The 27,326-nt window shown below is 45.4% G+C and overlaps 1 protein-coding gene across 2 annotated transcripts in view; it reads left to right on the forward strand.

Annotated features, from left to right (window-relative positions):
* coro1ca (coronin, actin binding protein, 1Ca) overlaps window positions 1–27,326 on the forward strand; it is a 59,868-nt gene that overhangs the window by 27,293 nt on the left and 5,249 nt on the right. For both annotated transcript variants that reach the window (XM_014170700.2, XM_014170701.2), the window contains exons 2-7: window positions 3,114–3,313; window positions 18,310–18,432; window positions 21,597–21,726; window positions 22,151–22,332; window positions 26,823–26,942; window positions 27,133–27,237. In XM_014170700.2, the coding sequence (XP_014026175.2) occupies window positions 3,116–3,313; window positions 18,310–18,432; window positions 21,597–21,726; window positions 22,151–22,332; window positions 26,823–26,942; window positions 27,133–27,237 (858 nt within the window). In that variant the 5' untranslated portion in view covers window positions 3,114–3,115. The remainder of the gene's footprint in view (window positions 1–3,113; window positions 3,314–18,309; window positions 18,433–21,596; window positions 21,727–22,150; window positions 22,333–26,822; window positions 26,943–27,132; window positions 27,238–27,326) is intronic.

Below are 27,326 nucleotides of genomic sequence, written 5' to 3' on the forward strand. Positions count from 1 at the left end.
AATTGTTCCTTTTTATTCAGGCAAATCATTCAGATCCTGAGGCAGCAAAGCATCCCCAAACCATCACACTTCCTCCACAGCGATCCCAATTGACATGTGGCAGAACTTGAAACGAGAAGTTCACGCTTGAAAACCCACATGTCGCTAAGTGAAAACAGTTCTGCATGCAAGAGTGGGCCAAAATTCCTCCACAGCGCAATGTGAGAGACTGATCAACAACTACAGGAAGCATTTGCTTGCAGTCGTTGCAGCTAAAGGTGGCACAACCTGTTATTGAGCGTAAAGTAGGACTGGGTGATATGGCCAAAATATCATATGGTATTTTTCAAATTTATGACGGTATTTGACGTTAATTTTGTGTTTGATTAACAAAAGTTCTACATTTTTCTTTGAGTAGTGCGTGACCCTATTCTACATTTTTTTTCAATGGGTCTTTATCCGTTCGGAATGTTTTATACTGTTCAATTCAACTTCAACCTAAAATAATTTCCTGCGTTTCCATTAATTTCTGCATTTCCTGTGCTCATCTGAGATCATTTCCACACTGCCACGATTTGGGCAAAAATACTATGCCTTTAACCAAATGTTGCAATTGTGATTTTGATCAAAACACTTGGGTGAGCTTTTGGAATCATGGAAATAGAATCTTTATTATAATGCTAATATTTAGAAAATAAATAATAGTGGGCACTTTGAATACAGTGTTTGACATGACAACGAATGAAAATGCCATGGATGAGTTATTGACACGGGTAGGATCCAAAGTGATGTTCAGTGTCAAACATTTTTTTATTTAACCTTTATTTAACCAGCTAAGCTAGTTGAGAACAAGTTCTCATTTACAACTGTGACTTGGCCAAGATAAAGCAAAGCAGTTCGACACATACAACAACACAGAGTTACACATGGAATAAACAAACATGCAGTCAATAATACCGTAGAGAAAGTCTATATACAGTGTGTGCAAATGAGGTAGGATAACGGAGGTAAGGCAATAAATGGGCCATGGTGGCGAAGTAATTACAATATAGCAATTAAAGACTGGAATGGTGGATGTGCAGAAGATGAATGTGCAAATAGAGATACTGGGGTTCAAAGGAGCAAAATTAAATAAATACAGTATGGGGATGAGGTAGTTGGATGGGCTATTTACGGATGGGCTATGTGCAGTGATCTGTGAGTTGATCTGACAGCTGGTGCTTAAAGCTAGTGAGGGAGATATGAGTCTCCAGCTTCAATGATTTTTGCAATTCGTTCCAGTCATTGGCAGCAGAGAACTGGAAGGATAGGCGGCCAAAGGAGGAATTGGCTTTGGGGGTGACCAGTGAGATATACCTGCTGGAGCGCGTGCTACGTGTGGGTGCTGGTATGGTGACCAGTGAGCTGAGATAAGGCGGGGCTTTACCTAGCGGAGGCTTGTAGATGACCTGGAGCCAGTGGGTTTGGCGACGAGTATGAAGCAAGGGCCAGCCAATGAGAGCGTACAGGTCACAGTGGTGGGTAGTATATGGGGCTTTGGTGACAAAACGGATGGCACTGTGATAGACTGCATCCAGTTTGTTGAATAGAGTGTTGGAGGCTATTTTGTAAATTACATCGCTGAAGTCGGATCAGTAGGATGGTCAGTTTTACGACGGTATGTTTGGCAGCATGAGTGAAGGAGGCTTTGTGAAATAGGAAGCCGATTCTAGATGTAATTTTGGATTGGAGGTGCTTAATGTGAGTCTGGAAGGAGAGTTTACAGTCTAACCAGACACCTAGGTAGTTGTCCACATATTCTAAGTTAGAACTGTCCAGTGTAGTGATGCTGGGCAGGCAGGCAGCGATCGGTTGAAGAGCATGCATTTAGTTTTACTTGCGTTTTAAGAGCAGTTGGAGGCCACGGAAGGAGAGTTGTATGGCATTGAAGCTCGTCTGGAGGTTAGTTAAGTGTCCAAGGGGACCCTATAATCTTTGGCTTCATTAAGTCTTTATTCATATAGCCAACATATTCATGCTTTGTCTATTCCACTTTGATTTAGAAGATACTGTTAACCTGTGTGGTTAAAGTTTACAGAAGGAGTGAGGGAGACAACCAAAAATACATACACGTGGAAAAGGAAAGAAAATGGTTCTTGCGATAGACATTTGGAAAAGCGTGCTAAAACATAGAATTTGAATTTATCGCCCAGCCCTACTCTCACCGCTCTACAAGTTGACCCTAATTATCTGGTTCCTCGTTGCCAGTGTATGATGAAGTACACAACAGCCAATGTAGGCGTAGTTCTTGTATTTCTGGTGGTGGATCAAAGGAATGATACAGTTATGCTCATTGCTCAACTCTAAATAATTTCCCACGCTGGCTCGTGTCTGCTGAATGTCAGCCTGGTCGTATGACAGAGGAATGGGGAAGGAGTGTTAGTCTGATCTGCCACATGGTTCCTCTGTCTGTACTGTAATGCTGCTGGAGAACCTTACATTAGTTTGCGTCCCAAATGGCACCCTATTCTCTCTATAGTGCACTACTTTTGACCAGGGCCCATAGAGAATAGTAATGATAGAGGTGGGATCAATACGGTTACGTATCGGGATATATTTTTTACTATATATCTTATCTATCGTTTTGACAGCATCTCAATTATTTTTGGCTAGTTGGCTGTACCTGCACCAAAACTCCAGTAGAGTCAACTTGTTTTCAGCGCTATTTTTTTTTTCCATGACTGATCAAAACGTGTTTTTTTTCTGGCTCCCCTTTGTCCCTCTGCAGTATATGAAGAGTAATATGTTTGGAACATGGAATCTTAATAAAATTACAGTATAGAATCGCAATACATATCGTATAGGCACCTAAGTATTGTGATAATATCGTATCTGGAGGTCCCTGGCATTTGCCATCCCTAGAGATTAGGGTGCAGTTTGGGATGCATACGAGGCTGAGCCTCATATCTGGGAGGGGAATGGGTACAGGGCTCAGAGTAACCAGGGGAGAGGATTTCCATTTCATGTGATTTTAGATTTTATAGGCCTAGATTCTTATCCTAAAATCCTTTGCTTGGTTTTGTCTTTTATATCCTTGACCGTGACCACTTTGAAACTAAACCCCAAGTTCCCCCCCCTTTCTGTCCACTCCCCAGATATGTTCAGGCGAGTTGTGCGAGCGAGCAAATTCCGTCATGTCTTCGGCCAGGCGCTGAAGAATGACCAGTGCTACGACGACATCAGAGTGTCGAGGGTCACATGGGACAGCTCGTTCTGCGCCGTCAACCCCAAGTTTGTCGCTATCATCATAGAGGCCAGCGGCGGCGGGGCCTTCCTGGTCCTCCCTCTTCACAAGGTGAGTCTGGGACTATTGACTATGAACACTGCATTGTGTGGATCTGTCAGTGGGTTTCACAAGGAAACTTGTGTCAAGTGACAGTGGGTTTCTACATTGATATGGGCACTTGCTGCCTAAACAGATTCGGACTAGGGCCTAGTTTGACCTATCCTCACTGTCTGTGGCTTTGAAACATACTTCAACCCTGCTCCATCCCACACACTTTGGCCTGGGCCAGGCTTTCAACGCTCCCTGGGTTTCAACACGCCCTGTCTGCAGGGAATAACCAGGCACGTCACACACAGCACAATTTACTGCTGACATAGACTCACACACACACCCAGGGGAAATCACACATTGGCCACCTACAAATTCCAACCTTGCAGTTTAAAAACACAACTGTTTGTGTGCGTTCGAGAGCCTACGTATTTTCCTAAATCATTCATGAGGTTGAAGTAGCAGCATCACGGAGGCATGTTTCAGGCTGTGGTTGAGGACAGACAAGACGGCGGGGATTTCTAGCTGCGTGACTGTGGTCTCTGGTGGCCTGGCTGAGTGGGTGAGATGAAGATGGATTTTGACAGGCTGGGTTGCTAAGCAGTGCAGGCAGGCAGCAGTACCTACTGCTGGTGGGCAGTGGAGAGAGACTGCAGACTGACTGGCCCAGATGTGGGAGACTGCCACTTTGGTACTAAACTCTATATTCTGGGGGAAGATCCTATACAGCCCTTTCTGTGTTTGCCAACATTGCCGCACGAGGGGGATGCGTGCAAGTTGGTGGCAGAACACAGGGGAGTTCTTGTAGAACGCCAGCAAAAACAGTCTCTGTACATGTTACTTATGTTTCCAACTACTTTTGGATTATAATTGGGTTTTAAGGCTCGTATGAATGTCCTGCTTAATGTTTGTCATCGTAAACCAACTGCGTTATACTTGTGGGGCGGCAGGTTGCCTAGTGGTTCGAGCGTTGGACTAGTAACCGGAAGGTTGCTAGATCGAATCCCCGAGCTGACAAGATACAAATCTGTCGTTCTGCCCCTGAACAAGGCAGTTAACCCACTGTTCCTAGGCCGTCATTGAAAATAAGAATTTGTTCTTAACTGACTTGCCTAGTTAAATAAATAAAAAAATGAACACTTCAACCAGTAAAATGGCTCTTTTGCTACAGCCTATGTCAGTGAGCGTTAGCATTCTAGCTAACAACTGCTGCAGCCATAATTTATTTTGCAAAGATCACAAGCAAATTATAATCTTAGGCTGTTCAAGCAAGAATCAGAACTACATTGTAAGCGTATGAGACCCCAAAAAGGGATTTTGTTTAGAAGTAATAACGTAAATCTAGGCTATGTTGAATGGGTGCAGATGGCTTTCTTACTGCAGCCAAGAGTCGTGCATGACGTAAGTGTCGTGTACTGTCTTTATCAACTCATTTTCTTAACAGGAACAAGTCTTTTTTTCACCTCTTCTACATTTTGATCAGAAAGAAGCCCCTGTCAGCCCAGAGGCAGTTCAGCTTTAATGACGGGACTCTAAATGACCCGGTCTTGAAAGATTCACAGTTCATTCTCATATGTCATTTATCGTCTTCGCTCAGGGAGGGACAAAACAGTACCGTAGAATGCTGTAGCAGCTATCATCCACCTTTTGTACTTTGTGCCTGTTGGCTTTCTCCTACGTCCTCAGTGGCGGGATGACACCTGTCGTAGTGTAGTTAAAGTGGCGATGATGTAAGAGGGTCATATTACTTAAGGGGTGTTAGGGTATTTTCAGAGGAAAGCATCCAAACTGGCCTCAGATATTTAATACAAGCAGGATGAGGAAGAGATGACGTCTGAGACATGGACACAATATGAATGCAAACGTGGGGACCGAGGAGGACAGGGCCGGGAGTGTTAGTGCCTTTGGAAGCTAGGGTACTCCACATGGACAGCAAAGGCCATCCAGACAAGCTTTTGCTTTCAGCTTTGCCCTTTGTAGCAGCAAGGTGGTTTTCCAGTGAAAAATGTCTGTTTTGCATACAGTAAAAAAACATTTGCATTTCAGATTTCGTTTCAGGGAGAACAATGTTAGTGTCTGTACCACTGGGATGATTGTCAGCACTCCCTGAGTTGAGGGTTAGGAAACCTCACGTAGGCTGGCTGACTATCATAGCGTTGGGTTCAGTTTGTGTTGTACACAAGGCCTCTGGGGATGGAACCTCCCTGTGCTGCTCACCTCCATATAAGGGTCCTTGAAGAGCTCAGACCACTTAGGTCAGACACTCGTTGAACCCAAAGGGGGTAGGGGGGGCCACTCTGGTCTGGAATGTCCCGCAGTAACCCCATTAGGTGTTATTACATTGTCATTAGTGTTTAGTATATGTCTGGCTGCACCAGACATACGCACGCACACACACACAAACATACGCACACACACACAAACATACGCGCACACACACACTGCTTGGTGGTGTTACTATTTTTCTGGTCCAGCAGTGCCCCAGTGTCAGCCAGCCAGGGCTTGATATACCCTGTGTGACATACAGTAAGTGATTTATGTGTCTGTCTGATTACAGGTCTGTGAGCAGGGCTGTGGGCCTTGTCATCGGACTCTGGCTTTGACACAGCTTTACAATACAGCTTCCACCTGCCTGTCCCACTCCCAAGTCCCTGACCTGCTTCTGATTCTCTATCTGACTTCTGACAGATGATTCTGCTGTGGTCTCTGACTTTGTACAGTAAGGGTGTGTTGGCAGGACATCGTCTGCTTTGACTGGTGGATTAAAATTGGACGAAGAGCGTGATGGCTTTATGCGCAGATTAAAGGGTAATTTCCTCAGGCTATGGGTAGAAAAATAACTCTTGTTTTCAGATCTGCCTAGATACTGGCTGGCAGTGTAACTGGGGTGAAATGGCTAGCTAGTTAGCGGTGCGCGCTACTGTCGTTTTAGTCGGTAACGTCACTCGCTCTGAGACCTTGAAGTAGTTGTTTCCCTTGCTGTGCAAGGGCAGCGTCTTTTGTGCAGCGATGGGTAACGATGCTTCGTGGGAGGCAGTTTGTGTTCAGAGGGTCCCTGGTTCGAGCCCAGGTTGGGGTGAGGAGAGGGACGGAAGTAACACTGTTACAGCTGCATGGACTAATCTCCTTGGAATCGTGTGGGAGATTTTCTTTTAATGTCCTATCAACAGGCCATGCTCTGAAACTCTAAGTAAGAAGAGTTAATATTGTTTCAAATTGCCATTTTGTGTTTTGAAATATTTGGCTTGTGGCTTTTGTTTCCACAATATGTCAAAATGAAACGGGACAGTAATCTTTTAGAGAAAGGATGGGTCCATCTGGCTGCTATCTCCATATAAGCTTAGAGAACACGCATCTCTATGGCAGTGTGGAAAATATTCCTCTGCCAACAGAGAAGTTGGACTACATTAAAATAAACACGGCAGTTTCAGGGTTGTAAATGGCTGTTTGACTGGGACTCAACCCCGACACACCATGATGTTCAGAGGTAGCCTGTAACCTCTCAGCCTCATAGCAGGGTTCAGATCAATTTGTCTACGTACATCTGTCAGACACACACTGTCTTCTCTGCTCTTTTGCTGGGTGTCACACACGTACTCACACTAGAGCGCATGTCAGTGCATCTGGCTGGCTGGCCCATCTGCCTGTGCTGTGCTCTTCCCAGTCTGTGTGGGCAGCCAGATGCTCCAGGCCTTTGTCCAAGGCCTACTCCCAGCCAGGCCCATTCGGCCTGCTGGGGTGGGGATCCAACCCCCAGAATAGGACCCTTCTGATATGTACTTTGTGGCTCTTATCTTCATATGGTCTACCTCCACATCTAGTGTTGTGGGTGATGATAAGTCAGACGAACCACAGCAACCCTCCAAATAACTTTAGGTTTGAGCTTTGACTAATAGGCTTTTAGATTCACACCCAATACTTTCCTGGCACTTTGCCTATTGTCCTGAGTGTGCTCGGACACGTTGGCCTGTGCTTGAGCTTGTGGAGCGATGCTGTGTGAGGCCCGACGGTGATGGGGTCTCGGCCTGTGACTTGGGCTGGGGCCTGTGCTATTGGTCAGTCTAGCGCAGGGATGGTCTCCTGTCTGTTTCTGTCTTGTGGTTCTGTGTGTAGGAGGGGGAACCTATGGCAGGCCGGGTTGACTTAGCACCTCGTTGTAGCAGCCCGCCTCTTCGGCTGCGTTGTGTCCTGTCAGGACAGATGGGGGACGTGGCTGACTAAACGCATGTGGTCTTCAACCCTCATGCTTTCAATCTCCTCCTTTCTCTCTCTGCGCCTGACGCTCTGCCATTTATTCCCTCATTTCCATATGGAGGAAGCAGTGGGAGACTGAATGCTGTAGGAACTGTGCAGCGAGACATTCCTGCTTATTCCTCTCAATGTGCCGGGCCCTACTCTGGAGGAGAGGGGATATTATCTCAATGAATCACAAGTTCTGATTTATATTCCCAAGCCTTGGAATCCCTCAGTTGATTGTCAAGCATGAAGTGGTTGAATTCTTCTTGGTGACTGGCTATTTTCCGTGTACAGTGTCCTTGTGTTAAAGGACAGTTATTCAGACCTACTGAGGCAATAGGTTTTGTCTGTCCATTCTGGTGATCTTTTGGGCTAAAACCACAATATGGGCTCATGTTCTAAACCAGTGGTTCAACACTCCGTGTTCTGTTTGGACCAATCATCAATCTTTTAGCATCAGAAATCCCTGGGTGTGGACTGTGCTCACACAAATAAGCATTTTTTCACACTCACCCTCTGTCTCTCACACACACACCCTAAGTCTTACACATGCAAAGGGTGGTTTTATAAGGGTCTTCCCCCACACTGCTCAATCTTTATTCCAGGATCCCTATTCTGCTACTGCTGTCACCACTGCTGCCGCTGTCCTGCTGACTGCAGATTTGACCATATATGGCCATTCACTGCTACCCGCCTGACGGCCTTCCAGGACCATTTCCTCCCTGCCTTTCCATTGGCTGCTAGCATTGCCAGTTCTCTGTGATTTCAGGGATAGGCTGGAGAGGTGAGAGGGGGGCCGAGATGAGAGATTGTTGAATCAAGTGGTGTCTCATTACCATGTTCTGTTGGTTTCTAGGGACACTAGTGTCATTGGCTTTCTAATCAAAGGTTTAGGACGTTACTTGCTTGTTGCAAATTTGTATTATTTGTAAGAGTTTCCGAATTGGATGACAGTTCCAAAAAACATTTTTCGAGCTTCCAGTTGTCTTGAACATGGCATTAGTCTCAGCAGAGAGAGGGTGAGAGCAGCAGAGGGTCCGTCTCTCACGGTCCATGCTCTCTCCTTTCCTCCGGTGAGACAGACCAGAGAGAGGGGACAGTCTTCCACCTGATGGTGAAACTCAAGTCGCATGTGCTTCGGACACAATTTCACCTTGTTCCTTTGACCAAATACTCCTCGATCTTAAAATAATCAGAACACGCTGCTAATATTAAAAACACAGGGCTATCGATACACTTGGCTACTCATTCATTGCAAGTAGAGAAGCGTGTTATATTTTGTAGTAGTGTTGAATAAAAACAGTGACCCTGCTGAATTAAACGTGGACATGAACTCACTCATAAAAACAGCTCTTAGCTGTATTCTTTGTCTTTCTCTGGTCATGGGTTTAAAAGTTAAGAAATCTCACGTAGGCTAGTATCAAAATTTGCTGTGGCCGGGGTCGTGGAAACTGTAGGTAGGCACGGTGATTTGAGCTATCCGATTGGCCAGTGCAGTAGGTGCACTCGATTTAGCCACACATCTCCCGGTCCACCTTGTAGGCGGAGTTTGTTTTCAGACAAATGAAATGGTTCAAAATGGGAACATTTGCCTACCCGGTGCACAGGACTTCTGAATCAAGTGCACCTACCGCCAACAGCGGTAGGTGATGGACTAGGAATGCCTTAGAGATCAACCAGTCGCAGTCGAACGGTTGGTGACCACTGCTATAAACATTTTTGTTAGAGCTTTGAAAGAATGATGGGCCCAGGATTCATTCCTCTTTTGATCTCTATGACAAACACTTTCCATGGGCAATAGATGCCCAGTTTCTTTCTCTCTTGCGCGCTCTCTCGCTCCCTCTCTCTGTGTACCTGCAGACTCTCTCCCAACCTGACTGGGCAATCACATGTTAGTCTTGGCCCTGCCGTCACTCATGCCTGGCCAGCTGTCCTCTGCTTTACCCTTCATTTTACTGCGTTAAAGCTGGAGCAGACTTCCAGCCATTTAGTCAGAGCAGAGAGACGGCCCGACCGTGATGTCCTGTCTGACTGTACTGTGTGCTGCAGTAAATCATGGAGACCAGCCCGGGGTCTGACTGGTCTGCAGACTCAGCTGTGCTTTCAAGGCCATGAACTCACAAAGGGAAGTGGAAAAGTAAAAATATCCATGGTGCTCTGAGGGAAGCATGAGTGTAAAAGCCCTCCTATAGAGCGTCACATGTTCTGCTTGTTAGGATGCGCTTGTGTATGACGCCTCTTTGATTTAGGTATTGAAAGTGTTATATTTGATGTCATTGTCCATACAATTTTTTTTAAATCTTGTTATGTGGTTCAAGCACATTTTGTGCAGCTTCACTTGTTGCTATGCAACAGGTCTGCTTGCTTGACACATGTTTTCTCACAGGATATTATAGAGCACAGAGCCTAGTCCAGGTCCCCTGGGTGTTCTGGCCATTAACATCAAAACACGTGTAGACTGTTAGGGACTGAGATTAGTCTTGAATGTTTAATCCAATCTAGCCTAGGCTTTATTTGATGGGTTGCTTCAATTTCGCATCAAGATTTGACTGCGCTAATTCAGCCCCGTTCTACTCATGTCGGTGTTTTGCTCAACAGGCTGTCAAATATCTCCACTCCCACCTCCTCTACATGAACCACACTCCTTCCCTGTCTCCTGTCTCTCCCACCGGGCTGGTTGCCATGGAGATGACGATCAGCGGTCTTGTCTAACCATTCCTTGCTCTGCGGGTTCGGTCTATTGCAGGAGTAACTCTTTGTGTTCCTTGTCTCGTGGAAGTGTTATGGGATGTCACTTTAACAGGCAGGCATGTAAAGTGGCTGTGCCAAGTAACTATCTGTTCACTGTGTTCCTACATGTAGGGATTCCTACATCTCTGCCTGGTCTCTAGCTTAGAGCACTGTTCTCTACTTTATCAGCGCCTATCCACTCACCTTCACCTTCTTCTCTGGACTGTTTCCAGTTCCACATAGTTCCTGTGGTTACTGGATGACATGGGGGTAAATATTATGACAGTGTAATAAGATTCAGGGCTGGCTGTGTCTTTGATACTGTACCTGCCAAGGTAGGTTGCCACAGGCCAGTCCTCCTACTGCTCCTTGTTATCGCAGTGGTAATGTGGTGTAGTTACCTGTGTTAACCTGAATTTAGCAGTGGTGGGAAAAGTATCCAATTGTCATAGTTGAGTAAAAGGGACTTAATAGAAAAGGACTCAAGTAAAAGTGAGTCACCCAGTAAAATACTACTTGAGTAAAAGTATTTGGTTTTAAATATACTTACGTGTAAATAGTTTCAAAATCCTTATATTAAGCAAACCAGACGGCACCATTTTTGTGTGTCTGTAAATCTGACCATTTTCCTGTCCTGCTAAGCAATCAAAATGTAGCGAGTACTTTTGGGTGTCAGAGGAAAATGTATGGAGTTAAAAGTACAAAGTTGTCAAAAGTATAAATAGTGAAGTACAGATACCTACAGAAACTACTTGAGTAGTACTTAGAATTTAGGAGATTAGTTTTTTTTGCTGTAAGCCTGTAAGATAGCCTACGTGTATGTACTGTACTCTTATCATAAGACAGCATGGTGGTGCCTGTACCTGCCTTAGATGTTGAAACATTTTTGGCTGTGATCTGTTGATTGCCAGTTCTTTCCTAACCATCCGTGACCTCACCGTACACAAGCATTCCAGCCTTATGTATATAATCACAACGCTATCAAATAATATTTATTCAGGCTTGAAGCGAGATCCTCATGTACTTCCCTCGAACTGTGGAATTCCTTATTGTGTATAGCAGACACAAACAAGATTAACACCCCTGGTCCCTCTCACTCTCATTAGTCACAGCCGTGGCGTGGAATGTCTGGAATGACAGGCTCTCAGGCCCGCTGGACGGCGCTGTCGGCAGCCCTGTGAACTCGGGGGGGGAGACAGGGACAGGCCTACCAGCAACCCTGTGAACTGTGGCGGTAACAGGCCTACCAGCAACCCTGTGAACTGTGGCGGTAACAGGTCTACCAGCAACCCTGTGAACTGTGGCGGTAACAGGTCTACCAGCAACCCTGTGAACTGTGGCGGTAACAGGCCTACCAGCAACCCTGTGAACTGTGGCGGTAACAGGCCTACCAGCAACCCTGTGAACTGTGGCGGTAACAGGCCTACCAGCAACCCTGTGAACTGTGGCGGTAACAGGTCTACCAGCAACCCTGTGAACTGTGGCGGTAACAGGCCTACCAGCAACCCTGTGAACTGTGGCGGTAACAGGCCTACCAGCAACCCTGTGAACTGTGGCGGTAACAGGCCTACCAGCAACCCTGTGAACTGTGGCGGTAACAGGCCTACCAGCAACCCTGTGAACTGTGGCGGTAACAGGCCTACCAGCAACCCTGTGAACTGTGGCGGTAACAGGCCTACCAGCAACCCTGTGAACTGTGGCGGTAACAGGCCTACCAGCAACCCTGTGAACTGTGGCGGTAACAGGCCTACCAGCAACCCTGTGAACTGTGGCGGTAACAGGCCTACTGCAGTCCTAGACCAAGTTTGGCCCGGCTAACGTACACTCACACAGACCGAACACACAGGGCTGCCATCACTGCTGCTGGGCTCAATGTCCTCTCTTCACAGGCCAACCATGTAGATGATTATGTTGGTTGTGTGAGAGCCTGTACTGGTGTGGGTTGTTTTTTGGTAAAGAGTAACAGAGTGTTGACTAAAGCGTATAATTTGAACAAGGGTGTGAGATGTCTAACAGCCAGAGTTTATATGTGAAATGTTCTGAGGAATATGAGTCTGGAGTAGAGTGGTGATGTTCTCCACAGACCCTGTGCACATGGCACCCTATCCCATATCTAGGGCCCATAGGGCTCTGGTCAAAACAAGTAGTGCACTATAGGGAATAGGGTGCCATTTGGGGTACAGCCTTAGTCTCTCTGGGGCACAGCCTTAGTCTCTCTGGGGCACAGCCTTAGTCTCTCTGGGGCACAGCCTTAGTCTCTCTGGGGCACAGCCTTAGTCTCTCTGGGGTCTGTGGACCAGGTAGGCAGCTAGAGGACACGACTATTTTAAGCAGGAAATACCAGTGAGCCAGGCAGGCAGAACTACAGCACTTATTGGATACTAGTGTATAATATAGCAGTGTTTTGTCATTCACAGTCAGCACATATAGGCCAATCTACTGCACACACCCAGGTCATAGTCTGCCATCTCCATACCTTTGTCCCTGTAAATAAACAATCAGGTCTACTGGCAACTGCAGGCTCCCTTGCAAAAATGAGACCTTGGTCTCAATGGGGTTCCGTGTTTAAAATAAAGGTCAAATAAACTACTGGAAACCTGCAGCTCAACATGAATGAACCACTATGCTGTTTACTTTCTGCATCTACGTTATATTGTCAACCTGGGCAAGGCCTGAGCAGAAAGAAGTGGATGTACTGAGCAGTGTCCTTGTATAGGCCTTCCCTCACACACCCAGGCAGCCTACATCCTTCTGTCACTCCTGTCTCTTAGGTTTGGCTACACCCACTCCCTCCACACAGAGCTCTGGCTTTTATTGCAGCACATCCTGCTGCTTACAGGCCACTCCCCCCCCCCAACAAGGGGAGTTTGAGAATCACTTTCAGGCCACTGCTGCAATATGGGCCACTTTGCTTGGAACCACGCCAACCTTTCTCTGATTCCACAACCGACTCGCTCCCTGCTCTGCTTGTCTTCCTTCCTCTCTGGCTAAGTATTCAGAGAAGCTTATCCCTGACATGCTGGCCACACCGCCCGCGTTGCGTGTGTGAGCGTTGCAAAACAAATGTACACGTTATTCAATAATTTCATCCAAACTGCCCACGCGTGTCAACGAGAGTCTGCTTGATGCGCTTAAAGTCCCGCCTCTCATCTCCTCGTTGGTGTTTTGGCGCATATACCCACCTGGGTGATTTGGAAGATGAACTGAGGTCCTAAAGGTGTTTGCCAACTGCCATATGAAGTCCAAAGGAGGAGTGATTACGAGAAACTAACCTGGTTTACCTTTTTTATCTGTGGATTAATTGTCAGAGTAGGGAACACACGATTTTGTGACTCAATGGGTCAAAAATCGATGAAGCTCCAGAAATAAATGACCTTGTGCATTTGATATAATAACAACCAAATGTTTATCCCAGGACAAATTAGCTAGCATCAGCAGCTTTCATGTTTCGACCTGTCCCCAAATGAATCTAGTTGGTTCAGAGTTCGTTTTGATATTTCAACATGCGGACGAGGACGCACGCGTGTCCCGGTCTAGTCAGCATGTTACTTACAAGCCCAGAACGAGTGCTTAGTATTCTGATGTTGGATTCCCGGGAGTGTTCTCTGGACAAGGCGAGGCATGGCGCCATGGACTAGACCTTGTCATTTTAGACACACGTATAGCAAACTCCCAGAGACTGGACTTTGGTCACTGAGCTTGGAGTTTGAGTATGTGTCATGGCCCAACTCTGTCAGTCAGGTGAGGTTGAGAGGGACTCTGAGCTGTAGGGAGGGCTGTGAATGTGGTGTGAACCAATTGACTCATCTATGGACTAGGTGATTTATGTCCATCTCTGGCACTCCCAACATGAAACTCAATTTCTCCAAGTTAGTGGTTGGACTACTGTGACTCACTGACCACTTGTAATCAAGTTTTAACCTAATAGGCTCATAAGGTTCCTTTGTTTGAGAAACCTTAATAATGCCTGTGACTAACGGAGTTAATATATATTTATTTATATAGGCCAGTTTAACAAAACAACTACCCAGTGTCATATAATCAAGTCCTTGCCAAATCGGACAGTGAGTCAGTCATGTTGCTTAGTAATATCAACAACAGGACTGTATTGTGGCGTGAACTGGCCAGTCCTTTGTTTTCCTCAGTGGCACAGTAGGCAGGGAAAGGATGGAGGAAGATGGAGTCCTCCGACAACATACTGACTCATATCCTGGTATGGAATGGCTGAGTCCTAGTGGCCTGTCTACTGCCTGCTATTACACAAGCATTTAGACATGGGGCCTAGACCGCCCACTCATTGTTTGTAACCTCTCTCGGTCTACGTACGCCTCTAGTACATCTCCATGAGGACAGAGCTTCTTCATACTTGGATCTGGTTGTTTTGACTTCACACTCTTAAGTTATCTGAATGGTCTTTCTAAACATTCGTCTTGAGTTTTGACGTAAAACTAAAGGCTCTAGTACAAAACTAAAAACAGAGCCTGTAAGAATTCTGTCTACAGAGACCTGGAAAGCTCCTCTCTTCCTGTGAATATGTAGCACTTATATTTAGCCCCTCTGAAACCCTTGTCGTCATGGTGCTAGAATGGCTGTGGGCAGTGAGTGATATTCATGAGGCAATCCATTGTACTTTAAATAGGGCTGCAGCCATTACAGCAAGGTTCTCTGCCTCAGTGACATCATCTGACTGTCAGGTCCTATGGTGGTCCAGCTAAGGATTCCACAAACGGAAGCACTGAAAAGGGCGTGTCAGTCTCCCAAATCCAACCCTGACCTCACGTTTCTCAGACTTCACACTGTGGAGAGCACCTGATCCTCCAATCACTTGGGGTCAGAGGTCAAGACAGAACCCGCCCTCCCAGGCTAGGTTGATGTAGTCAGTCAGCTGGGTGGCTGGCAAAGCCTTCCGTTTGTCTGGCTCCTTTTGGTGTGTGTGTGTGTGTGTGTGTGTGTGTTGTATGACAGCTGGTTGTTTCTGGTCATCTGGCCTGTTGTATAAGGGTGTTTATATAAGGGCTCAGATTCAAGGTTATCTCAGGGTTTCATTTTAAAGAGCAAAAACTAAGCATCTGCATGAGGGCGTTATTACCAACGACATGCCTTCATTTTAGGGCTGTTCCCAACTAAAAATAAATATTGTCGAGAGTCGTCCTGTTCTTTAGACCAACCGATTGGTCGAAATGTTTAAACAAATTTTTCCATATACAGTACATTCGGAAAGTATTCAGACCCCTTGACTTTTTCCACATTTTGTTACGTTACAGCCTTATTCTAAAATTTTTTTTTTCTTCTTTTAGGTCCACATCAATCTACACACTACCCCATAATGACAAAGCAAAAACAGGTTTTTAGAAATCTTACCAAATGTATTAAAAATAAAAACGTATTTATTCAAACCCTTGGCTATGAGACTTGAAAATGAGATCATCTGCATCCTGTTTCCATTGATCATCCTTGATGTTTCTACAACGTGACTGGAGTCCACCTGTGGTACATTCAATTGATGGACATGCACACACCTGTCTAAGTTCCCACAGTTGGCAGTGCAGGAATTATCTGTAGAGCTTTGAGACAGGATTGTGTTGAGGGACAGATCTGGGGAAGGGTACTAAAAAATGTATGCAGCATTGAAGGTCCCCAAGAACACAGTGTCCTCTATCATTCTTAAATGGAAGTATGGAATTACCAAGACTCTTCTCTAGAGCTGGCCGAACTGGGCAATCAGTGAAGGGCCTTGGTCAGGGAGGTGACCAAGAACCCAATGGTCACTCTGATAGAGTTCCTTTGTGGAGATGGGAGAACCATCTTAGCAGCACTCCACCAATCAGGCCTTTATGGTAAAGTGGCCAGACGGAAGCCACTCCTCAGTAAAAGACACTCAGACCATGAGAAACAAGATTCTGTGGTCTGATGAAACCAAGATTGAACTCTATGGCCTGAATGCCAAGCGTCACATCTGAAACCTGGTATCATCCCTACGGTGAAGCATGGTGGTGGCAGCAGGATGTTTTTCAGCGGCAGGGACTGGAGGACTAGTCAGGATCGAGGGAAATATGAACGGAGCAAAGTACAGAGAGATCCTTGATGAAAACCTGCTCAGGACCACAGACTGGAAGGTTCACCTTCCAACAGGACAACGACACTAAGCACACAGCCAAGACAACGCAGGAGTGGCTTCGCGACAAGTCTCAGTGTCCTTGAGTGGCCCAGCCAGAGCCTGGACTTGAACCCAATCGAACATCTCTGGAGAGACCTGAAAATAGCTGTGCAGCGACACTCCCCATCCAACCTGACAGAGCTTGAGAGGATCTGCGAAGAAGAATGGGAGAAGCTCCCCAAATACAGGTGTGCCATAATATTGTAGCATCACACCCAAGAAGACTCAAGGCTGTAATCGCTGCCAAAGGTGCTTCAACAAAGTACTGAGTCGGGTCTGAATACTTGTGATATTTGCAAAAATGTCTAAAGAATGGTTTTTGTTTTGTCATTATGGGGTATTGTGTGTAGTTTGAGGGGGGAAAATTTAATCCATTTTAGAAATAAGGCTGTAACGTAACAGTGGATTAAGTCAAGGGGTCTGAATACTTTGAGTGCACTATAGACACGCACCCTAAGTGTTTCAATAAAATCAACTACATATGCACTGAGCCTGTCTAATGCTTTAAGCACACTGTTTGATATAAATAATTAATACACACAAATGAATCAACAATGTGAGTGCCTTCGTGACTGGTGCATGTTGTCTCGCTATCCTCCCTACTGCAGCGAAAAGGCACCTGAGAAAAGCAAGTGTTTATTGCGCTGTCCGTGCTGAAGCGGCAACGTCAATTCGGCGATTTTAGTTTGTTTCTTGTTTCTGATTTGAAAAGTTTTGTCACCGAAATCCCTCATTAGTTTACGAAAAACATGACCTATTCCCTCAACCCTTGCTCTCTTTATGTGAAACATGTACACATTGCATGCATGTGACCAATAGGCTATAGGTCAGGCCCTGTCATAATCACATCAATAAATTGGTTATAACAAAATCCGAACACAGTAATGGCGACAGAAAAATGGATCCGGAGGATGTGAAAAAGAAAAACGGGAGAATGTTTGTTGGTTTCTCAGGAGGTAAAGTGGAAGTCAGATCTGTGGAAGACATTTGACTTAGTTGTGGAAACTACTGGAGATAAAGAAAAAGGAGGGTATATGAGCAAGTGTTGCGTGAGTATTATGTGTCAAACAGTTGCTGTTAGATTACAATATGTGTTTCTGACCATTTGGAACAATGCAAACAACACTAAATAAATAAATGCACCAGAGTCGTGCCTCAATTTTCTAAAACAATTAAGCTAAGGGCTTTTTCCTCATTTCTTCTGCTGCCTCCGCCACATTGTTCTTAACCAGCATATTGGGGTTAACTTTGCTAGAGTGCACATAGCGACATAGGGAAAGGTGCTAATTGTAGGGCGCGCTTAAGATTTGTTTCAGAACCGTGGACAGCGACCGTGAGAATCACTACATATCGGCGCCTAAGTATCGTGATAGTATCGTGAGGTCCCTGGCAATGCCCAGCCCTAGTCAAAATGTCTGGTTTGTACTTGATAGAGCGCAACCTCTTCTGGTTGGAGGGGTATTCCTGTTTCCCTCGCCTCAGTCACTGCCTCCTTCACACAGCAACACAGTCACAGGGCTATGCATGGTTTCTTCACATCTGCGCCATCTCTCATTCTCCCTCTCTCTTTTGTGGAGGTTGAGAATTCAGTCTCCCATGCCCCCCCTTCTCAGGCTACGCCACAGTTGTATTTGTCTAACAATGATTCTGCCCAAGGATTGAATGATGGGGAAACTCATTTTCTAAGAGGGAGAACAACAATGTGAATGTTGTCTCTCTCTCTCTCTGTGATTGGAGTGCCTATTGGTTTGTACATAGTCTCTTATTGGTCACTCTAACCCTGTTATTTCATGGTTCCGGTTCAGCTGAGGTCAGGTTGTTTCCGCGGATCATACACCTCAGTGTTTCTGGTGTTTTAATCTCATGCCTCTCTGTGTGTGTGTGTTCTCCACAGTCGGGCCGCATTGACAAGGCCTACCCCACAGTGTGTGGTCACACGGGCCCTGTACTGGACATCGACTGGTGCCCCCACAATGACCAGGTCATCGCCAGCGGCTCGGAGGACTGCACGGTCATGGTAAGGTTTACAGTCACACGCCTCAGCAGAGACTGTCCCTCTCAGTGGAGTAGTACAATAATGTTTGTTTACACTTTACCTGCATATGTACAGTGTATACACCCTCTCACTGACTCCAACTGACAGAGGACCGGTTTTGGTTGTGAAAGGCCAGACACGGATAGCGGAGGGATGGGTGCAGAATTAGATGGTGATAGGGTAGCGAAGTGTACATGCAGGCAGGGCTTGCACTCTAGTCTGGATTAGATTAGACCCAGAGAGACGTGGGGAATGATTTAGCCTTTTTATAGGGCTGAGGTCACTAACTTGTTTGAGGCTGGTGCTATACTATATGTCCTTATTTGGGCTGTGAATGGCAGTGATCAGTGTGTGCTATGTTCTTCGGTATGCTTCTATCACTTCCCCACCTGTAGGCATTGGCTTCCCCATTCAACTCTCTGAACGGCAGAAAAAGACCTCCGTCTGTGAATAGAGGCGGTGTTCCAAGTGTATTTACAGAAGTTGAACCGTCAAAGGTTCCTCTCTTCAGAACATTTGAGATTGCGGCTAGAAATGCACTCTGAATAGGTTCTCTAAAAGTAATGTTGACTTTAGATTAAGTGTTGTGATGAACTGTGTTTCTGTTGAGATTTCTGTGTCCATAGTAACCTATTGCAGCTAGAGTAGGAGCTCTGATAGTGTAGCAGTGCAGCGGTGTGACTGTCTGTCTACTGCTGTCAGGGTTTGTAGAGATAATGACTTTAAACTTCAGTCTTCATTTCTGTAGGTACATTTTCTGATTCTGCAATGTTTACCATATTCGTGTAGTCGCTACTGGCTGTATTCTCACTATGTACATAAAAAGTAACTGAACTAAATGACTATCGCCCTGTAGCACTCACTTTTGTCATCATGAAGTAATTTGAGATGCCAGTTCAGGACCATTATCTCCTCCACCTTACCCATCTCCCTCAACATCAACAAAACAAAGGAGCTGATCGTGGATTACAGGCGACAACAGAGAGAGAGAGCGCATCCCCATCCACATCGACGGGGCCGCAGTGGAGCGGGTCACAAGCCTCAAGTTCGTCGCTGTGCACATCACTGGACCTGAAATGGTCCCTTCACAGAGACCGTGTGGTGAAGAAAGTGCAACAGCGCCCCTTCATCCTCAGAAGGCCAAAGAAATTCGTCTTGGCCTCTAAGACCCTCACGAACTTCAACAGATGCAGCATTGAGAACATCCTGTGGGTTGTATCACTACCTGGTACAGCACCGTCTGCAACCGCAGGGCTCTCCAGAGGGTGGTACGTCAGCCCAACTCATCATCAGGGTCACACCCCCTGCCCTCCAGGACATCTACAGCACCAGTGTCACAGGAAGGCCAAGAAGATCATTAAGGACCTCAGCCACCTGAGCCGCGGCCTGTTCACCCCACTACCATTCTAGAAGGATGATACTGTACATCAAAGCTGCGACCGAGAGACGGAGAAACAGCTTCTATCTCCAGGCCATCAGACTGTTAAACAGTCACCACTAGCTGGCCTTGGCCCAGTACCCTGCCCTGTTCCTTAGTCACTGTTCTAGTCGCCTACCACCCAGTGCCCTGTTCCTTAGTCACTGTTCTAGCCACCTACCACCCGTACCCTGCCCTGAACCTTAGTCACTGTTCTAGTCGCCTACCACCCAGTGCCCTGTTCCTTAGTCACTGTTCTAGCCACCTACCACCCAGTACCCTGCCCTGTACCTTAGTCACTGTTCTAGTCACCTACCACCTAGTGCCCTGTTCCTTAGTCACTGTTCTAGTCACCTACCACCTAGTGCCCTGTTCCTTAGTCACTGTTCTAGCCACCTACCACCCAGTGCCCTGTACCTTAGTCACTGTTCTAGCTGCCTACCACCCAGTACCCTGCCCTGTTCCTTAGTCACTGTTCTAGCCACCTACCACCCAGTACCCTGCCCTGTACCTTAGTCACTGTTCTAGCCGCCTACCACCCAGTACCCTGCCCTGTACCTTAGTCACTGTTCTAGCCGCCTACCACCCAGTACCCTGCCCTGTTCCTTAGTCACTGTTCTAGCTGCCTACCACCCAGTACCCTGCCCTGTTCCTTAGTCACTGTTCTAGCCTCCTACCACCCAGTACCCTGCCCTGTACCTTAGTCACTGTTCTAGCTGCCTACCACCCAGTACTCTGCCCTGTTCCTTAGCCACTGTTCTAGCTGCCTACCACCCAGTACCCTGCCCTGTACCTTAGTCACTGTTCTAGCTGCCTACCACCCAGTACCCTGCCCTGTTCCTTAGTCACTGTTCTAGCTGCCTACCACCCAGTACCCTGCCCTGTTCCTTAGTCACTGTTCTAGCCGCCTACCACCCAGTACCCTGCCCTGTTCCTTAGTCACTGTTCTAGCTGCCTACCACCCAGTACCCTGCCCTGTTCCTTAGTCACTGTTCTAGCCTCCTACCACCCAGTACCCTGCCCTGTACCTTAGTCACTGTTCTAGCTGCCTACCACCCAGTACTCTGCCCTGTTCCTTAGCCACTGTTCTAGCTGCCTACCACCCAGTACCCTGCCCTGAAAGTTAGACTGCTGCCTTATGTACATCGAGTCATTGAACACTGGTCACATTGTTTAACCCACTTTATATGCATGTACTGTGTTGTAGTCATGGCTCATCCTATATAAGTACTGCTATACACACCTTTTCTATTCAGACTGTCTACACACACCATTATATTTATTTATATATTCCGGACTCTGGCATTGTTCTTTCTGATATTTCTTTTATTTTAACTTTTTAGATTTGTGTGTATGGCTAGGTATTATTATTGCACTGTTGGAGCTAGAAACACAAGCATTTCGCTGCACCTGCAGTAACATCTGCAAATCTGTGTACATGACCAATAAACTTTGATTTGAGAATGTCAGTATGATGAGTAACCTTGGGTCTCTGTTTCCCCCTTCAGTCTCTTGGTTGTAAGTGTGATCTACTGACTTCATGTCACAGTGATGCCAATCTAAAAGACAAGTTAGTTTATGTGAATGTACTGCTTTCTGTGGTCCTGCAGTTTAGATATTCCTGACACAGGCTAACACCAGGGAAACTGCAGCCATATGTCTGACCTCAGTATATGATCCTATGATGACCCTAGCTATGTCCTGACCTTTGACCCGTGTCTGTCTGCAGGTGTGGCAGATCCCTGAGAACGGGCTGGTTACCGGCTTGTCTGAGCCTGTGGTGGTCCTGGAGGGACACTCCAAAAGGGTTGGCATCATCACATGGCACCCCACGGCACGCAACGTCCTGCTCAGTGCTGGTGAGTGGCGTCCTCCTCCTCGTAACATGTCATGACTGGATGACTTGTGTGAGGTGGAGATCTTACATGTTATTTATAGTTCTGGTTCAGCCTCTGTGCCTCTGCTTTTGTGGTTGTAATCTGTGGCGTCACCAGACCCCTCTGCCCCCCCCCCCCTAATCTTCTCCTCGCTCTGAGAGAAGTGGCAACCTGCTGTGAGCTTGCGTCATTTCCCTTAAACACTGAGATGCCTGATCAATGCACATCTGTCCTCATTGACTTTAAAATGACCGTTTACCCTGTTTTTATCCTCCATGTCGAAACAAAACCAGAATGAGCTACGACTTGTAGATGGTATTATCTTGCCATATCAGTGCTATTTGGCATTGTCCTTTTTTCTTTTGTGGTGTGTGTATATTAAATGTGTGTGTTCCTCTCTTCTCAGGCTGTGACAACCTGGTCATCATCTGGAACGTGGGGACGGGCGAGGCCATGATCCAGTTGGAGGACATGCACCCTGACGTCATCTTCAGCGCCTGCTGGAACCGCAACGGCAGCCTCATCTGCACCGCCTGCAAGGACAAGACCATCCGCGTCATCGACCCCCGCAAGGAAGAGATTGTAGGGGTGAGCACCACTGACTAGGTTTGAATATTTTCCCCAAACAAATCGTTCGGCGAAGATTGCAACCATCCTGGAACCATCCCGGTTTTCCCGTTCATAAAGGAAGTGCTCTTTAAAGGCGTATAATACCAGCGAAAAATGATTATACCACAGTCAATGGAGAAAAATGGACTAGAATCTAAAGGTTTCTTGTTGTAGCCCTATTTGTCACAATTTAATCAACTCAGTTGCTGTAGCCTAGTTTAAATGAAGGCAGAAAATATTGAGGTTATTACCCTACAACCTAGTGAAAACTACATTTTGTTTTAGTGTACCTTTGACTGAAAGATGTCAGCCAGCTTGTTGGCCCTTTTCGCTCCCCTTGCACCTGGCTATCAGGGGAATTTCAGAAGATTGTGGCTGTTTTTACTTTATGATAAACTTTGGTGTGATTATCTGCCACGTGCGCCGAATACAACAGGTGTAGACCTTACAGTGTAATGCTTACTTACAGGCTCTAACCAATAGTACAAAAAAGGTATTAGGTGAACAATAGGTAAGTAAAGAAATAAAACAGTAAAAAGCTATATACAGTAGCGAGGCTATAAAAGTAGCAAGGCTACATAGAGACACCGGTTAGTCAGGCTGATTTAGGTAGTATGTACATGTAGATATGGTTAGTGACTATGCATATATGATGAACAGAGAGTAGCAGTAGCATAAAAGAGGGTTTGGCGGGTGGCGGGGGCGGGACACAATGCAGATAGCCCGGTTAGCCAATGTGCGGGAGCACTGGTTGGTCGGCCCAACCCGCTTATTGTGGTGACATTGTCACAGGGAACATATTCGATTCTCTGCTAAACAAACAAGTGAATAGGCCTAGTAGTGGAGATTCAGCACCATGGATAGCGCCACGATTGATCAAATCCCACGAATCTGATTAGTCAAGATTCGTTCCCTCGCTTTTGTTATTGGGTAAGTAGATTTGAATTCAGTCACTTTTTGACAGCATCCCTTTTGATTTAAACAGCTTTCCATATATGTTTACCCATGGAAGAAGTGGTCAGTGACTTTAGACCTGAATTCTAACACATTCAGGAGACAGAGGTGTTCAAAGTTGACCCATTTTTCATACCATACCACGAGTCATCCATGTCCCATCGCTGGAATAGATTAACAGTTGCGTTTGTAATTTTAAAAGCTATTTGATCATTTCTTGAATTCTTTTTTTTTTTTACAAAAATATGTAATTGTTTTACCTTTTAACATCAATTATCTAAAAAAAACATTTGAATGTTGAAATTTCAATTTTATTCCCATTTTAGTACATTTATCAGCCAAACATGATGCCCACTCTTTATTAAAGAGCATGCTGTGTCTCAACTGATGTTGGACACAACACAAAAACCTCAGATGTAAAATAGGTTCTAAGCTACAACATATGCCAATATGAAAGTTCACACGTTTGGATAATTGACGTTTAAGGCTAAAATAGTTTGACAACCCATGTTTTTAAGCTTACTAAGGACTTAATTAACATGGTCCACACATATCCGCACAGTCGTGAAGAGGGCACGGCCAGCGCTTCTTCCCCCTGAGGAGGCTGAAAAGATTTGGCATGGGCCCTCGGATCCTGAAAGTTCTACAGACACTACGCACACTCGCAAGACTATATATACACACTCGCAAGACTATATATACACACACAGTTACATAGACTACATATGCACACCTACATAGAACACACACATGCAGAACATAAGATATGCATGTATGCTGATCTGTAATTCCTTAAAGACCCAGGCTCAAGTGTACCAAGATTTGATGGATGTTTGACCCTGAATATGTTCCAAATGTTTGTATGTGCTTAATGTACACAAGACCCAAGCCCTAGTGTATAATTATACCCCACTGGAAGAGCTGAAGAGTAGGTATAACTTCCACTGGACCTCTTCATCAATTAAATATCTTGGAGTAAATTTACCAAAAGATAGACAAACTTTATGACATGAATAATGATCACATCAACAAGACAATCTATGATGACCTGGACAGGTAGAATTCACTTCCCTTGGATCTTAGTAGTAGAATTGAAACAATCAAAATGAACATCCTGCTGAGGTTACTGTATTTGTTCCAGTAACTGCCTATAGAAATCCCACCTAAACAGTTTCGTTAATGGGATAAACTGATATCAAGGTTAATCTGGAACAGTGAGAGACCAAGAATTAGATCATTTACAATTACCAAAAAACAGTGGTGGTATGGCCTTACCAAACCTAAAAGACGATTATTTTGTGTCAGCCCAATTGAGACCTGTGGTGTGTTGGTGCAATTCAGAATACGAATCCAAATGGAAAGATATGGAGACTACTATGACAGAGACACCCATACAGTCAGTTCTGGGTAATAGAAATATACAATAGACAAAATCAGTGGATTAATATCTCTTAAGACATGATTTAGGATAGTTAAGCAACTTCATTTAGACAGAGAGGTCAAACTGCTGAGTTGGTCTGTATACGACCGCAGCTTCATCCCTGAAGTTCAGGACAGCGGATTTAAACAGTGGACCCAAAGGCATCATCATTCAGTACAATTAGAAGGAATGGGGACTTAGGTCCAGGAAGTTCTCTAAGTAAAAAAACTTGGCTTGGATAAACAAGATTTTTACAGATACCTACAAGTTTGACACTATTTCTTAAGGGAGATAAAAGGGCTTGACCCTCGAGCACCTCAAATTAATCCAAGTATTCACTAACTCATACAACTTGGACTATCAAAAAAAACTATTTCCAATTTTCACTTAGTTTTTTTTGAGGATTGAATACCCATCTACAAACTATATTAAACAGAAATGGGAGGAAGAACTTAACATTGAAAGAACTGATGAAACATGGTTGAACATATGAGACTCAACAAAGCTCCACCAACTCAAGGTCATGGAGACAATTCTGTTGGAAGAATATTATGTTTCTTCATAACACCTAAACTGAAATCAAAGCAGACCGGCTCCCTACACCCTTGTTGGAGAGAATGCGGGCTGTCAAGGGGGAATGTATGATGTGCGCTGTAACTGCCAGATCTTTTTTGGTTCATTTACTTTATTTGTACTTTCATTGTGTTCCTCAATAAAAACAAAGTGAGAAAAAAAACACGCACATAAACACACTAACAATAATCATATGCAGCTGCTACTGTGTTCTATATTTTACTCTTATGTATCCTGATGCCTAGCCACTTCACCCTGCCTTCATGTACATACAGTAACCACCTCAGATACATTGTTCCCCTGCACATTGATCTGGTACTCCCTGTAGATAGATCCATTCTTGTGTATTATTCCTTGTTACTATTTTACATTTTTATTATACATGTTTTACTCTGCATTGTTGGGAAGGGCTCGTAAGCAAGCATTTCACGGGAAAGTCTAAACCCGTTGTATTCGGAGCAGGTGACAAATAACATTTTGAATTGAAATGTTATCAATCTCAACCGTTAGGTATTTTCCAGTGATGTCTCATGCTATGGCGGGGAAATCAGGTCCAAAAAGTCACTTTCCCGAGCACTTCTATAATGGGCAAATATGTATGGAAGGTTTTGTTGAAATCAAAAGGGGTGCTAGAGTTGTGATGACTGTTCTGATGTATGAAGCCTGAGACTCTATGTCCGGTTCATGCAGTTATTCGCAAGTGCACATTTTGCATTAGTGCGGCATAAACATTTTAATATTATTGGTCCACGGGACTGCGATAATTTTTCTAGGGAAACCGGAAGGAGTTGGTCGGGAAGTCCCGGGATACCGGTTACCGGTATTCAACTCTACCACTGACAGGACTTTTCACTAACAAACCTGCTGCTCTATAGGGTGGTCAAATTCCCAGCTTTTCCTGGAATCAGGACAGAATAAGTAGGAAATCCGGGAATCCTCCTACTGGGAATTCTGATAAACCTGGACATTTTTGGGAAAGTTACTGGAATTTTGCATCCTTACTAATGTTTCCACTCATCTCAACAACTTGTTACCATTTTCCTAGTTTAGTAAACCCAGCCCTAGGCAACAGCAGTGACTAGGGTCTGGTAGATATGACGAACTCTTTTGGTAACTTTGAGAGAGAAAACTATTCTGGGGTGAGTCCTGCCAGAATGTCGCGATTCGAAACTAAAGTTTGCAGGCAAAACCTTTTGCGGTGGTTTTAGTGAAGGTAGTTGATGCGAACTAGACACTTTCAAAATGCACTCATTAAAAAGAACCTCCGTAATCTCATCTTGCTAGCTACTGTTTTGTGTTGGGATGTGGGTAAGAAGTGGGTCCAGTGACGTCGTTCCTCTATGCCAAACTGACGTTTTATTACAGTACGTGCTGACGTGTATGCTGGAAGATTGGAAACATTGTGGGAGGCGACCCATCTGCCTAGGGAGACTACTCTTGTACTAATTTGAAAGGGATCTCTTTGAGGAGATGATTTAGGATGTACCCCCAGTATGTTGACTGTTGACCCTCTGTGTCACAGGAGAAGGAGAAGGCACACGAGGGGGCGCGGCCCATGAGGGCCATCTTCCTGTCGGACGGGAACGTCTTCACCACAGGCTTCAGCCGTATGAGTGAGAGACAGCTAGCCCTGTGGAACCCGGTGGGTCACCTCACCATCACTACTCCTGGGCTTTGTCCCAAATGACACTGTATTCCCTTTATAGTGGACTACTTTTGACCAGGGCCCATAGGGGCACTATATAGGGAATAGGGTGGCATTTGGGACGCAGCCCGATTTTAAAGATTTTATTGCACTGCTCAGTAACTGACTGTCGACGTTTCATTTACAGCAAGCCATGGATGAGGCCATCTCAGTGCATGAGATGGACACCAGCAATGGAGTCCTCTTGCCCTTCTATGACCCAGACACCAATGTGGTTTACCTGTGTGGTAAGGTGAGTGAGTTTTTCCGGCAAATATTACGTACACATCCATTTGATCTGCTGTGCATGTAACTTACAACAAGTCTCTGATCCATGAAGTT

This window comes from Salmo salar, chromosome ssa24 (genome assembly GCF_905237065.1).
Source record: "Salmo salar chromosome ssa24, Ssal_v3.1, whole genome shotgun sequence".
Classification (NCBI taxonomy): domain Eukaryota; kingdom Metazoa; phylum Chordata; class Actinopteri; order Salmoniformes; family Salmonidae; genus Salmo; species Salmo salar.